This window comes from Sceloporus undulatus, chromosome 6 (genome assembly GCF_019175285.1).
Source record: "Sceloporus undulatus isolate JIND9_A2432 ecotype Alabama chromosome 6, SceUnd_v1.1, whole genome shotgun sequence".
Classification (NCBI taxonomy): Eukaryota; Metazoa; Chordata; class Lepidosauria; order Squamata; family Phrynosomatidae; genus Sceloporus; species Sceloporus undulatus.
This window is the reverse complement of record NC_056527.1, coordinates 117,894,795-117,907,653: the sequence shown is the minus strand read 5'-3', so window position 1 is coordinate 117,907,653 and position 12,859 is coordinate 117,894,795. Positions and strand designations below refer to the sequence as shown.

The window sequence follows — 12,859 nt, the reverse complement described above, 5'->3', positions numbered from 1 at the left end:
GGGGAAGAATCTCGCCTTTCTCTGTAAGGTCAGGCAAAGGCAAACTCCTGCAGCCTCTCCTAGCCTGCATTAATAACTTTGTTAATAACATTAATAACTTTGGCCAAAGTTTGGCCATTAATAACTTTATTTTTTTGGATTGCCACTCCCAAATGACAATATTTGGAAAACTGTGTCCCAGTTTTCTCTGAAGGTATGTGTGCAGTCAGGACAACCCAGCAAGACAGAGCAAGTGGCTTGGTCCTATACTGAGCTGGATTCAGGGACGGAGCCATCCCACCCCCCAAAAAAGTAGGGGTCTTGTACCTTTAGCATTTGGGAAGCTTTCTGGACATCCCAACCATGCAGCCTCAAGGCTTCACGGCATTCCTCTGTTGTCGCCCCATGGACTCTCTCTTCCACCTAGATGGGCAAAAACACCATCGTCCAAAACAACAACAGATAACGCTTTAAAATTAATCTCATGCAAAAATCTAAAAATTGAATTAAACTAGCAATAGAATTTTGATTCTATGATTCTATGATTGTAACCCTTTCTCCCGAACAATCAGCCCTCAAAGATGTGCAGAAACAAACCAACAAATTTATTTAGCTTCTACCCATTAGGTTTTAAAAATTAGGCAATATGGTGACCAAAAGTGAGCCAATGTCACTTCCAATGTGCCCAATGCACAAGTGCTTCCCACTGGTTTATAGGGCCAAAAACTGGCCCATCTCTCAAATAAATAAATATTGACAAAAAAGGCACACCTCTGAGTGTGAAGTTGCTTCTTACAAAGGCTTTTTATCCCTGTCCAGCCACCCCCTCCGTGCAGTGAGCAGACATCCTCCTTTTCCAGGACATGCCCTACATTTCAGCCTTTTGTTCAGGAGGGATTCCAAAATGTCCTCTATTTTGAGCAGGATGAAGCATGAATTTATATCTATAGGAGTGTTTTTAGCTTTTATTTTGCAATGTCACACATTTTTCTACATTTTGCAGTGCCTTGTCCTTTGCGGTTATATGGCATCTGGTCCCTCTGCTTGCATGCCCCCCCCCCCCAATGCATTCAATTTGTGGGCACCCTCCCTAACAGCAAGATGAATAGCCCTCGGCTTTTATGAGCTAGATTTCCCTTTGCCCCATGCATGCCCTTACCTCCTTGACCTTCTTCTCGATGTCGCTCAGGGTCGGTCTTTGCCCGCTGGAGGGTGCCAAAGGTAATGCCAATGCCCCTTTGACTGCTGGCCTTTGAGACCTCCCTGGTTCTTTCTCCCTGGCACCTCCTGGAGAACAGTCAGATTTGGGGAGAGCCCAGGCAGGGAGGGCTGGATTCGGGACGCGGGGAGGCAGCCTGGGAGGCCGATGGTCTGATTGTGGAGGCGGCTGAGCTGGAGGAAAAGCACCTGGCTGTTCACTGAAACGCCGCTGGGCTGGGACGCATGGTCGGTCTACCTTGAAGGGCGGGAATTTGGGTTTGGTGCGCAGGATGCTGAAATCCGAAATGGATTCGAGACTTTTGGAGAGGCCTGGAAGTAGGATTGGAGAAAAAGAAAAAGGCATAAATAAGGGTTAGAGCAGGCTGCAACCGTTTTCTTTCCTCACCTTCAAAACTGGGCATGCTGCAGCCAGGGATGGGGGCTACAACTCCTATCGACCCTCTGGCTGGGGATGGTGGGGGATGTAGTCCAAAATTACAGAAACTGGATTGGAATATGTAAAGTGTTGGAAGGGGATGATGGAGGAAGGGGGCCTAGGATTACTAATTCCTAAATTATGTTTCTGAATGATAGGATTCTGAATTCCTAGAACGATGGGAGAGTTACTCACGCGCCAACCGTAACAGCTGCTGGCCTTTGGTTTGGTTCTGGGGGCTGGCGTTCCCTGACCGCGGTTTGGCCTTCTTCCTAGGGGACAAGACACATCACTTAATTTTTTCAAAAAAAGAAAATGAACAAAATTGCACAGGAATTAACAATCAATTCGTTGCCGTTGGCTCTTGGTTCTGTCCCATCCCCAGCAAGGATTTACCCTTTGAAAGTCTTGCAGCCAGAGGTAAAATATAACCTGATACTTCCCCTCTTTTGCAAAACGTCAACTTTTTCTTATAACTCTATGAGTCAAAAGTAGAACTGTCTTAGTCATTTTTGCTGCAGCCCAAACATTTTTGCTGCAGAGACAAGGTGCTGTGCCAGCACTGGCCTCTACATGGCAGTGTGTCCACCAGTCCTGGACACAGCCCCACCTTGGCTCTCCTGTCAATTAAACTTCCCAAGGCCTAATTGATATTATCCTATTTGCACATGTGTCGTCGCCGGCTTTATTTTAAATGCTTTTCACTGGTTTTAAATCATCTGATTTTAAGGGATAAATGATTTAATATATGTTTAGTATTATAAAGGTACAGTGGGTTCTTGGTATCCGCTGGGGTTTGGTTCCAGGACCACGCATGGATACCAAAATTCATGGATGCTCAAGTCCAATTACATTGAAAAGACCTAGTAAAATGGTGTCTTCTATATAAAATGATGAAATCAAGGTTTGCTTTTTGAAATGTATATATTTTTTGAATATTTCAAGCCTCTTGCCTGAAACTGGATAAAAAAAGTTATGGATACAGAGGGCTGACCGTATTGTGTATAGTCCTAAACTGATATTATTGTATGAAACCCTTGGGTACAGAGTGCGAGTCAAATGTTTTAATGCAATAAGTAAATCCAAGCATGCAGATATATATATATATATATATATATAGGATGACATCTCCCAGAATCCCCCCCCCAGTCAGCATGGTTGGGGGGATTCTGGGAGATATCATCTAAGAAAGATTATCTGGATGGTTGGATTTACATACTGTATTTCATTAAACTATTTGTATGCCACTCTATACCCAAGTGTAACATAAAATAATATCAACACAAAAAATTAATTGCATGCTTGGATTTATTTATTTCATCAAAATATTTGTATCCCACTCTGGACCCAGGGGTAGCATACCATCAATACAGCATGCTGGCTGGGGGGGGATTCTGGGAGCTGCAATCCAAAAAAGGAAAGTCTATGGGGAAAGGAGATTCCCTATTCTCCCCTGAGTCCCACAAAAGAAATGGCATACTCCTCCAGTCGGTCTGGAGCGCCCCATCCGCGTTCGGGGTCAGTGTCACCGTGGCCCAAGTGAACGAAGGAGCTCCGGATGGGGAGGCTGATCCGGGGGGCACCAGCGGATGCCGCTGTTTCCTCGGCTGCCACTGTGGATGATGGGAAGATGCCCACTTTCAGGGTCCGCTTGTTCTGCCCTCGCCATGTGGATGAATCAGGACTGAAAGAGGAGGGAGAGAAAGGAGACAAGAAAGGCTTTAGGGGCCATGTGTGGCCCTGGGTCCATATTCCCATTCCCAGTCCTGCTAAAAGAAAGTCCTGGACAGAATCACAATATAAAAGAAGGCAGAGGGACCTCAGAAAATAAACCATGCCCTCCAAAGTTTCACAAGACAAATGTAACATCAGCCAAAGTTATGTTTGAAGAAGGACAGAAAAGCCAGGAGAGGCTGCAGCAGTTGGCCTTTGCCTTACCAACTGGGAAGGGCAAGACTCTATCCGTTTCCTCTCCTCTATTCCGGCTAATGGAGTGCAAACTGTTTTTGATCTTTGAATCCAGTTTGGAGCAATGGAAATGAGCTGAGGACAAAGGGGGAAGTGGGGAGAGAAACCGGTACATTTTAAAATCAGCTGCAAAAGTGGGAAGGCAGCGGACTAATCAGGGTTGCCATGTTGATTTGTGAACTGTCAAATGGTATGGGCAAGGCACACTGTCTCAGCTACAGGGAAAGGCAAAGGCAGCCCAAATCTTGCCAAGAAAACCGCCTTAGGCTTGCCACAAGGCACACTAAAACAGCAACAATGGATTACAATCCTGTTTGACACTACTTTAATTGCTGTGGCTTAGTACTGTGGAATTCTGGGATCTGTAATTTGTTGAGGGTCCAGAGCTCTCTGACAAAGAAGGCTACATGTGTTACAAAACTGCCATTCCCAGAATTCCATAGCACTGAGCCACATCAGTTTAAAGCAATGTTAAACTGGATTATTTCTGCTGTAGGGATGCAGCCAATGAAAAAGGTCAGGAAAAAACGTGTAGAGAAGCCTAGGCTGCCTTAAGATTTACTATAAAGTGCTGTAGGTTTCCACAGTGCTATGCATGCAATCAATTAAAATGAAATGAAATAAAGAGCTGCCAGTGGCGTACTTTCTACAAAGAAGAATGACGATCAATATATATATTAAATTAGAAGCAACAGAATAACTGCCATGGCTCAGTGCTATAGGAATACTGGGATATGTAGTTTGTGGTGGCACCAGAGATGGCTAGATATCTCCCCAAAATGACAAACCGTAAGATTTGAGGAGATGCGGCCGTTAAAGCGGTGTCAAACTGCATTAATTCTACAGTGTAGATGCAGCCTAAGATGTGTCAGACGGCATTAATTCTTAAATGCAGATGCATGCTATGACTGTCAGAGCAATGGACGCCAAAGGCTATTTCCACAGAGAACCCTGTGAACCGAAACCGGCTTCTGAAAGAGGCTTAGCTAGACTCACCTGCCCTCGATAACCGTGATGGCGTCGTTTGCCTCCAGCCGCAGCCATCCTGGCTCCATCAGCTCCTGGGAGGCCTTCACTTCCTTTGGACGGAGCTGAGATGAAGGAAGACGCAGATGGATTAGTGCAAAAGGCCCAGGAAGGGTGGCTGAAGGGCTAGGTTTTAAGACAGTTTGGCTGTGGGCAGAGTGGTTGGAGTGGTGGATCATGACTCTGGAGACTAGGGTTCGATTCCCTATTTGGCCATCTGAACCCACTGGGTGCCCTTGGGTGAGTCACACTCTCTCAGCCGCTGGGAAAGACAATGGCAAACCTCCTCTCAAGCAATTTTGCAGAGAAAAAACCCATTATAGAGTCTCTAGGGTCACCATGTCCTCATTCCCAATACCTTATAAACTGGATTGCAAATCAGTTTGAACCGGTTTAAATGACCATGGTTTACAGCTGAAGAGATTGGGGTGGGGGGCACATGCTAGGCTAGACCCGTTTTACCCGCGTCTTTTTGACGCTGACTTTTTCAGCGTCTTTTTGGATAAATCGATTCCACGCAAGTGTGACCCAGACTCGATTTAAATTTGCCCTTTGGCCGGCTGGAGAGGGTCCATTTTGAATTGATTCATGCGTGAATGTGACCCACAAGTGGGTTAGTTTATTTTGCAGCAAGAAAATGCGATTGGGGCAAATGTCGTGGGAACCACGCTCTGATGTTGAACTGATCCATCGATTTGGATCACAAACCGATTTATTTGTAAGAGGGAATGCGGGCATAAATCAGAAAAGACTTTAAAGCACACAACAACAACAACAACAACAACAACAGAAGAGGAAAGATTCCTAAAAGGAATAGTGCCAAAAATATGAGGGTCTTTCATGTTTTTAGAGCCAGCATAGCGCTGGGGTTGAATGCTGGACTAGGACTAGGGTTCGAATCTTTGCCCAGCCATGGAAAAGTATAGGTTGACTTTGGGCAAGTCACTCTCTCTCAGCCTCAGAGGGAAGCAAACACTAGCAAGCCTCTCCTGAACAAATCTTTCCAATACAACCTGCATGATGGGTTTGCCTTAGGGTCGTCATAAATGGGAAATTGCTCATACACGGCTACAAAGAGTTGTACAAATTTCCAGAAATGTTGAGGCTGAATGTATTTTTCCCCCAAGAAAAATATGAGACATTTTCTGAAAACTTTGTAACGTAACAACACACATTATGTAAAACTTGGCTTGGCATAAAAGCATCATGTCTGATACATTAAAAGGGATCCCACCTCCCAATAATATATTTACAAATTGAATGTCCTTTAAAAAATACTGATATCATTTTTATTATTGTAAATGGAGCTAGAAGGTCCCTCTTAGCGTTTGTCCACTTATGAAAAGCTGGCAAGAAAAAGCAATGAAAATGGAAGAAACCTTCAACACTAGCAAAACAAAACAAAACAAATGTTTTGTCTTCTCCAATCCTCGATGGAGCAAAGCGGACATGAAGCTTCATTCCCATAAAAAGTTCATTCCCATTAAAAGGACTGAGAAAAGGAAACAAGGCCAGGAATGGCACGGATGTCAGATAACTGGACGTAGCCTTACATTAGGAATAACGGAGGAGGAGTAGACATAGCAACGCTTCGTCTTAAGTATTTTATTCTTCATTTTGAAAGAGAATATTCCATAACCCAGTTTTTCTGGGAGAGAACTTTTGGGGAAAAGGAAACTTAGGAGAAACAGGGCTTTCCCCCAATTCTTTTGCTTTTTGCACCCAGGGATTCGTATTTACGTACGGCTGTGAAAGATGGAGAACTAACCCACTTCAAATATGTTGCCGAAGCCGAGTTCTGCAGATACCAGGAATGCAAAAGAGACAAATAAATGGGTCCGAAAACATATCAATCCTCAGATTTCCTAGAAGGCAATGTTGCATCCACACTGGAGAAATAACCCAGTTTGGTCCCGCTTTACTGCCCTGGCTCAAGGCTATGAAATTCTGGGAGTTGGAGTATGTTGTGGGGTCCAGAGCTGAGCCCACAACATACTCCAACTCCCAGAATTCCATAGCCTTCAGCCAGGGCAGTTAAAGCGGTGCCAAACCAGGTTATTTCTCCAGTGTGGATGCAGCACAAGACTCCTAAACTGAGACTGTTGTAATTTGAACACATCATGAGATGTCATGATTTACTTGCAAAAGATAAGGGCTGCATCCGCACTGCAGAAATGATGCAGTCTGACACTGCTTTTACTGCCCTGGCTCCATGCTATGGAATGCTGGGCCTTGTAGTTTTGTGAGCTATTTCGCCTTCTGTGCCAGAGAGCTCTGGTGCTGCCCAAAACTGCAAATCCCAGGATTCCATAGCACTGAGCCAGGGCAGTTAAAGTGGAATCAAAAGGCATTATTTCTGCAGTGCGGATGCAGCCAAGGGCAGGTAAAATGGGAAGCAATAGGCAAAAGAGGAAGACCACATTACAGGGTTACACTGACAAAGCCATAGCTCTGAGTCTGCAAGACCTGAGCAGGTAAATTGGAAGACAATATGAAAAGTGGAAGGCCACATTGTAGGATTATATCAAGAAAACTATAGACCTGAGTTTGCAAGACCTGAGCAGAGCAGTTGCCATAAGTCCAAGGAATATGGTGCACAAAATCTAAGACAGTTTCCAGTCAGTTCATCTCCCAACCAATCTTCCAAAAACCTAGTGGGCCCTCTTCATGAGTTGGACTACAACCCATCATCTCACCATGATGGGAGTTGTAATGCTAGGGCACCAGGTTGTGCAACACTGAATGCTAGCGTTTTCTTTCTTTCTTTCTCTCTTTCTTTTTTCTCACCTCTTGCAGGAGGTTGACAATCTCCCGGAATCGAGGCCTCTCCTCCGGATTGTGGGCCCAACACTTCAAGGCCAGGGCATAGATGCCCTTGGGGCAATCGTCCGGACGGTCCAGGCGTCCCCCTTCTCTGTCGATCTTCAGCATAATCTGGGAAGAAGGAAAGGAAAGGTGTGTAGAAACAAGTCACAGTATTTGGCCATTTCAGTGGCACTGCATGAACATGGAAAACACACACACTATGTGTGTGTGTGTGTGTGTGTGTGTGAAAATTAAGCATGTACAACTTCATTTTTTTCTTGCATGCAAAAATAAGGACTTCAGAATTTTGCCACACTGCAAAATTAATGCAGCTTGACACCATTTTAACTGCCATGGTTCCATACTTTGGAACCCTGGGATTTGTAGTTGGTTGTGGCACTGCACAAAATCACAAATTCCAGAATTCCATACTATTTAGCCATGGCAGTTAAATCAGTGTCAAACTAGATTAATTCTGCAGAGGAGACATGATAGCCATCTTTAAACAGCTGAAAAGGACAGAGCAAGCCAGGCCTTTGCCCCAGCGGGAGAAGATCATAAGAAACTTTGTGTATTTTTGGATGATTGTTCAAATTTCAAGACTTTTTGTGTGAAAAATAAAACTGCCAAGAATGCTTTATATCCCTGGAACACAGACCCATGGAGACACACCTTTTAAAACCTCACACAGCCCTTCGGACAAGTTGTTCTGGCTCTGAGAAGGATGCAATTAATACCTTAAACCACATATTTGCGACAGTGACTAACAAAATTATTAAACTGTAGGAGGAGGAATATATCTGGTTTTCCACCTTTGTGAATCAAAATATAGTGTTGCACGTTACATAATATTTTGATGCAGAGTTGCTGATGAAGCCACAACAAATAACATTTCCGTACTTCCTTTCTGTTCCAAACTGTGATACACACATACACACACATCATACACAAAGACACAGGTACAGACCTACAATACAAATAAAAGTGAAGCACCAGGCAGTGTGGCGTAGTGGTTTGAGTGCTGGACTGTGATTCTGGTGACCGGTCCTTGCTGGGCAATGGAAACCCACTGGGTCACCTTGGGCAGGTCACACTGTCTCAGCCTCAGAGGAAGGCAAAGGGACAAATCTTGCCAAGAAAACCCTGTTATGGTCGCCATAAGTTGGAAATGACTTGAAAGTACACAAAACAAGAACAGGAATAACTGAAATATAGGACGCTGACATGGACACAGTCAATGTCCATTCAGCTGGGCACTGACTGGCGGCAGCAACTTTCCAGAATACAGGTTAGATTAGCTTTAAATCCAAATCAATAATAAAGCAATATCTAAATCAATAAGAAATAAAAATAAATATATGCTAATCTTCAGCCTGGTGTGGTCTTGGTTCGCTTCTACAACAGCCCTGCATAGCGACCCAGTGCTACTGTTCCTCTCTTTGCATACCTTACGCATCGGGTGGAGCAGAGGTTAAGGAAATGGAGTCTTGCCCAAGGCAATTGTGCCTTTTCCCAGCCAAGCAAGACTTGAACCCACCTCATCTAGGTCAGAACACTCTGAAACATGTTGGGCAGAACAGCCAAGGCATTGCTAGGTAAAAGCTTTGGTGAGGAAGGACAGAGTTTCTCAGGGATTATTGCTCTGAGTCTTCAGAAATGATGGATTGGTTATGTTTGGCAGGGGCACAGGTTGGCCAAGCCTACATCTGCATTGCAGAAATATTACAGTTTGGCACTGCTTTAACTGCCATGACTCAGTGCTATGGAACTCTGGGATTTGTAGTTGTGTAGATACTGAGCTTCTCTGGCCAGAGAGCTGAGACCCACAGCTCATACTTTTCACACCCCTCTTCTGGAGCAAAGTCTTGAGTATTGCTGTGGGGTGCAGCAAGGGCCTTTTGATAGTCTCCCTTTTAAAAACTAATAAATTAAAGTTAATTTTTAGTATTTCCAATGGGGAGGTATAGAAAACATCATATTTCAGAGGGGTGTACATGCCCAGCAGAAGGGAAAAATAAGCCCTGTCTTGGCAAAGTTGCCCTCCCCTGCATCTCTCTGATTCTTGTCTGCCTCTCCAATCCTCACCAGCATCTGAGCATTCACAGATACATTGCTTCTGAATATGGAGGTTCCCGATATGGACATCAAGGTGGGACCCATTATGGTTTCCCTGCAAAGTTTCAGGGGCAATGACGGAGAAGACTCTATCTCATATTCCCACCATTCATACCTGTGAGGATGATGGGACTTAAAGAAGGTCAGTGAGTTTCTTGATTGAGTGGAGACTTGAACCCAGACCTCCTGTGTCCCAGTTCAAGATGACAACCACCACACCACTCTGTGGGAAGCCCACAGTTAGGACACAAATGCAATGGCATGGCTCTCATTCATATTCCCTGGCTACTGACGGTCAGAGGCATGGATGGCGTGTGGCCGTCTTACCTGTCGCCCTGAATATCCCATCCATGGTTCTTCACAGTAGGAGAACATCTCCCAGAGGGTGACGCCAAACATCCAGACATCGGAAGCACTGGTGAAGACCCCCATGCGCAGGCTCTCTGGGGCACACCTGGGAGGCAAGGGAGATGAAGAGCAGATGAGAATCACCATCCTGAAGCAAGAAGGATATTTTGCAGAGTTTAAGGAGCAGGGACTGTTCAGCTTGGAGAAGAGAAGATTGAGGTTGCATCTGCACTGCAGAAATAATGCTGTTTGATACCACTTTAAACTGTCATGGCTCAGTGTTATAGAATCCTGGGGTGTGTTGTTTTGTGAGATATTTAGCCTTCTCTGCCACAATGGACTGCAAGTCCCCAGATTTCTTACCATGGAGCCATGTCAGTCGAAGGATGCATCCATACTGGAGAAATAACCCGGCTTGGCACCGAAGACCATGAAAGTCTTTGACTAAATAAATACAGCTTTCTTAAATGATGCAACCAGCCTTCGGGATTTGGGATATGCCAGATTCAGCCATGGCTTTGCAATAGATATTTTGGGGAACAAAACATCTTGGTACCCTTCTGCCTCTGGAGCTTAGCTTGGCTGATGTAAGGAAAGCCTGTTGCAAGACCTCAGCTCTTCTGCAAATGAATTAGAATAAGGCACTCCGGGGGAAACAAAACCAGAACCAACCAACCCCATTGGGACTCTCTGCAAGATTTCTTCTGTGGATTTAATCCTCAAATAGATTAAAATCAGTTGTGCAAAATTTGAGCATCTGGAGGAAGAGGAGAAGAAGAAAAATGGCTCCCCTCAAAACCTTTGCTCATCCACCAAGTGAATGGTGGGAACCCACCTCCGCAGCAGCATCGGGTCAAAACTTGCAAGAGATTCCAGGGTTAAAGCTTAAACCTGAGCGATACAGCAGGATCGTGTCTATTTATGTTGTTAGAATACACAGGAGGCTTATCCCAAATTTGTTTCCAAGGTGACCACATGAGAACTGCCATGCGTCGTGGGAGGAAATGGAGACTTATCACATTATGTTCAGTTTACGTGTTGTGTAACAAACCTCAAAACAGGAAGGTAAAGTACACACATAAACACCCAACATCCCTCCATACGTATCTCAAAGATGTATGGTTTTTGGAAGAAGGCACTCTTTACATGGTCAGGGAGACATTGCACAGCCTCCAACTGTCCTAATTTGGTAGGGACAGTCCCTATTCATCCTCTACCTTCCTGTTTTTAAAGATGCTTTTAAAATGTCCCTCTTTCTTTCTTAATTCTCAGCTTATGTCAATTGCTGCAACCTCAGCTCCAAGCGCAGAAAGAGTTTGCACTCAATTCATGCAGTAAAGGGGAGAGGAGAGGCCAGGATCGTGGCCTTCCCAGTTGGCTCAGGCAAAAGCAAACTGCAGCAGCCTAGCCTACCTTTTCTATTCTTCCTCATTAATCACTTTGCCCATCTTGACCACACTCTGATCTCTCTTGGCCATACATTTTCATATGCAAAATGTTGGAGGGTAAGACCTCCACTGTAACTAGCATGGTGCAGTGGTTTAAACTTTGGACTAGGACTCTGGAGACCAGGGTTCAAGTCCCTGCTTAGTAACGGAAACCCATTGGTTGGCCCTGGGCAAGTCGCACTCTCGGTCTCAGAGAGAAGTAAAGGGAAACCCCCTTTGAATAAATCTTGCCAAGAAAACCCTATGATGGCATTTCCTTAGGGGCACCAGAAACTAGAAGCGACTTGAAGACACACAATAGCAGCAACAAACATGAACATGGCAAACATGTCAGAATAGAGACCAATTCACCAGATGTACAAAACTTTACCTTTACTCGGATAGTGTGTTTGTGCGTATGGGTGAAAACTAGGCATGTAAACCTTAACATATGTATATTTCCTTGCATGCAAAATTAATTAATTAATTGATTAAGAATTTCAAGAGCTTTCTCTCAGCTGGCTAGGATCATGAGAATGGATTAGTTTTCATATTGTACGACTTTTCGCATGAGCAAAAAGCATTTCATCTCCTCCAGGTTCTGGGGCTAATCTCTCACCCTTCTAATTATCCAGATGATTTTTAAATTATGGATTTTAAATGATGAATTTTAGATGTGGATTTTTTCAGTGTGTGTGGATCTTATTTGTCCTTTTAAATTGATGTGTGTTTTAGCCAATGTGTTTTAACTGATGTTGTTTGTTGTTAAGTGTTGTTGTCCCCCGCCTTGATCCTTGGGGAGAGGCGGATAAGACGTTGTTGGTGTTGTTATTTATTACCCTTGGTTTTATGGGTTTTAAAGATCTCTGCTCCCTAATTCCAGGGCCCAGTTAAACTTGGGTCCAAAACACACTGCAGAAATAATCCAGTTGGAGACTGCTTTAACTTCCCTGGCTCAGTCTTAGGGAATTCTGGGAACTGTAGTTTTGTGAGACATTTAGCCTTCTCTGTCACAGAGCTCTGATGCCACAATAAACTACAATTCCCAGGATTATTTCTGCAGTGTGTTCTGGACCTTGATCAAGAATCTAGTCCTTATGGCTACTGAAAGATCTCCTGTCCAAATCAGTAACATGGAAACACAGATACACTGGGAAACTGTCACATCAGAGGAAGAGCAAGGAGTGGCTCTTAGATTCCCCCAACTCAAACTGGGTTCAGGGTTCGAATCTCGTACCATGCAAATGGGATGCGTCGGTGGGCGGACATGATGTAGCGGTCACTCTTGCTGGACAGAGGCCGCATCAGGCCAAAGTCTCCAATCTTGGCATGCTCCTCGGAGGCCAGGAGGATGTTTCGGGCGGCCAGGTCGCGGTGGACAAAGAGCTTGGCTTCCAGGTAGGCCATGCCCTTGGCAATCTGTAGCGCATAGCTCCAGAGCCGGTGGAGAGGGAACGGTGGCTGCAAGCGGTCATAGAGGGAGCCTAAGGGAGCCAGCTCAGTCACCTGCAGGGAGAAAAGGGTCAAGGAGATTTAAACTTTAAGGCAAAAAGGA

The 12,859-nt window shown here is 44.7% G+C and overlaps 1 protein-coding gene across 2 annotated transcripts in view; it reads right to left on the bottom strand.

Moving 5' to 3' along the window:
• The window catches only part of TNK1 (tyrosine kinase non receptor 1), a 28,779-nt gene that overhangs the window by 2,822 nt on the left and 13,098 nt on the right, over window positions 1-12,859 (bottom strand). For both annotated transcript variants that reach the window (XM_042472344.1, XM_042472343.1), the window contains exons 6-13: window positions 12,542-12,810; window positions 9,857-9,983; window positions 7,397-7,543; window positions 4,580-4,674; window positions 3,096-3,299; window positions 1,811-1,887; window positions 1,139-1,509; window positions 307-402 (exon numbers count right to left, since the gene is read on the bottom strand). In XM_042472344.1, coding sequence (XP_042328278.1) covers window positions 307-402; window positions 1,139-1,509; window positions 1,811-1,887; window positions 3,096-3,299; window positions 4,580-4,674; window positions 7,397-7,543; window positions 9,857-9,983; window positions 12,542-12,810 — 1,386 coding nt within the window. The remainder of the gene's footprint in view (window positions 1-306; window positions 403-1,138; window positions 1,510-1,810; window positions 1,888-3,095; window positions 3,300-4,579; window positions 4,675-7,396; window positions 7,544-9,856; window positions 9,984-12,541; window positions 12,811-12,859) is intronic.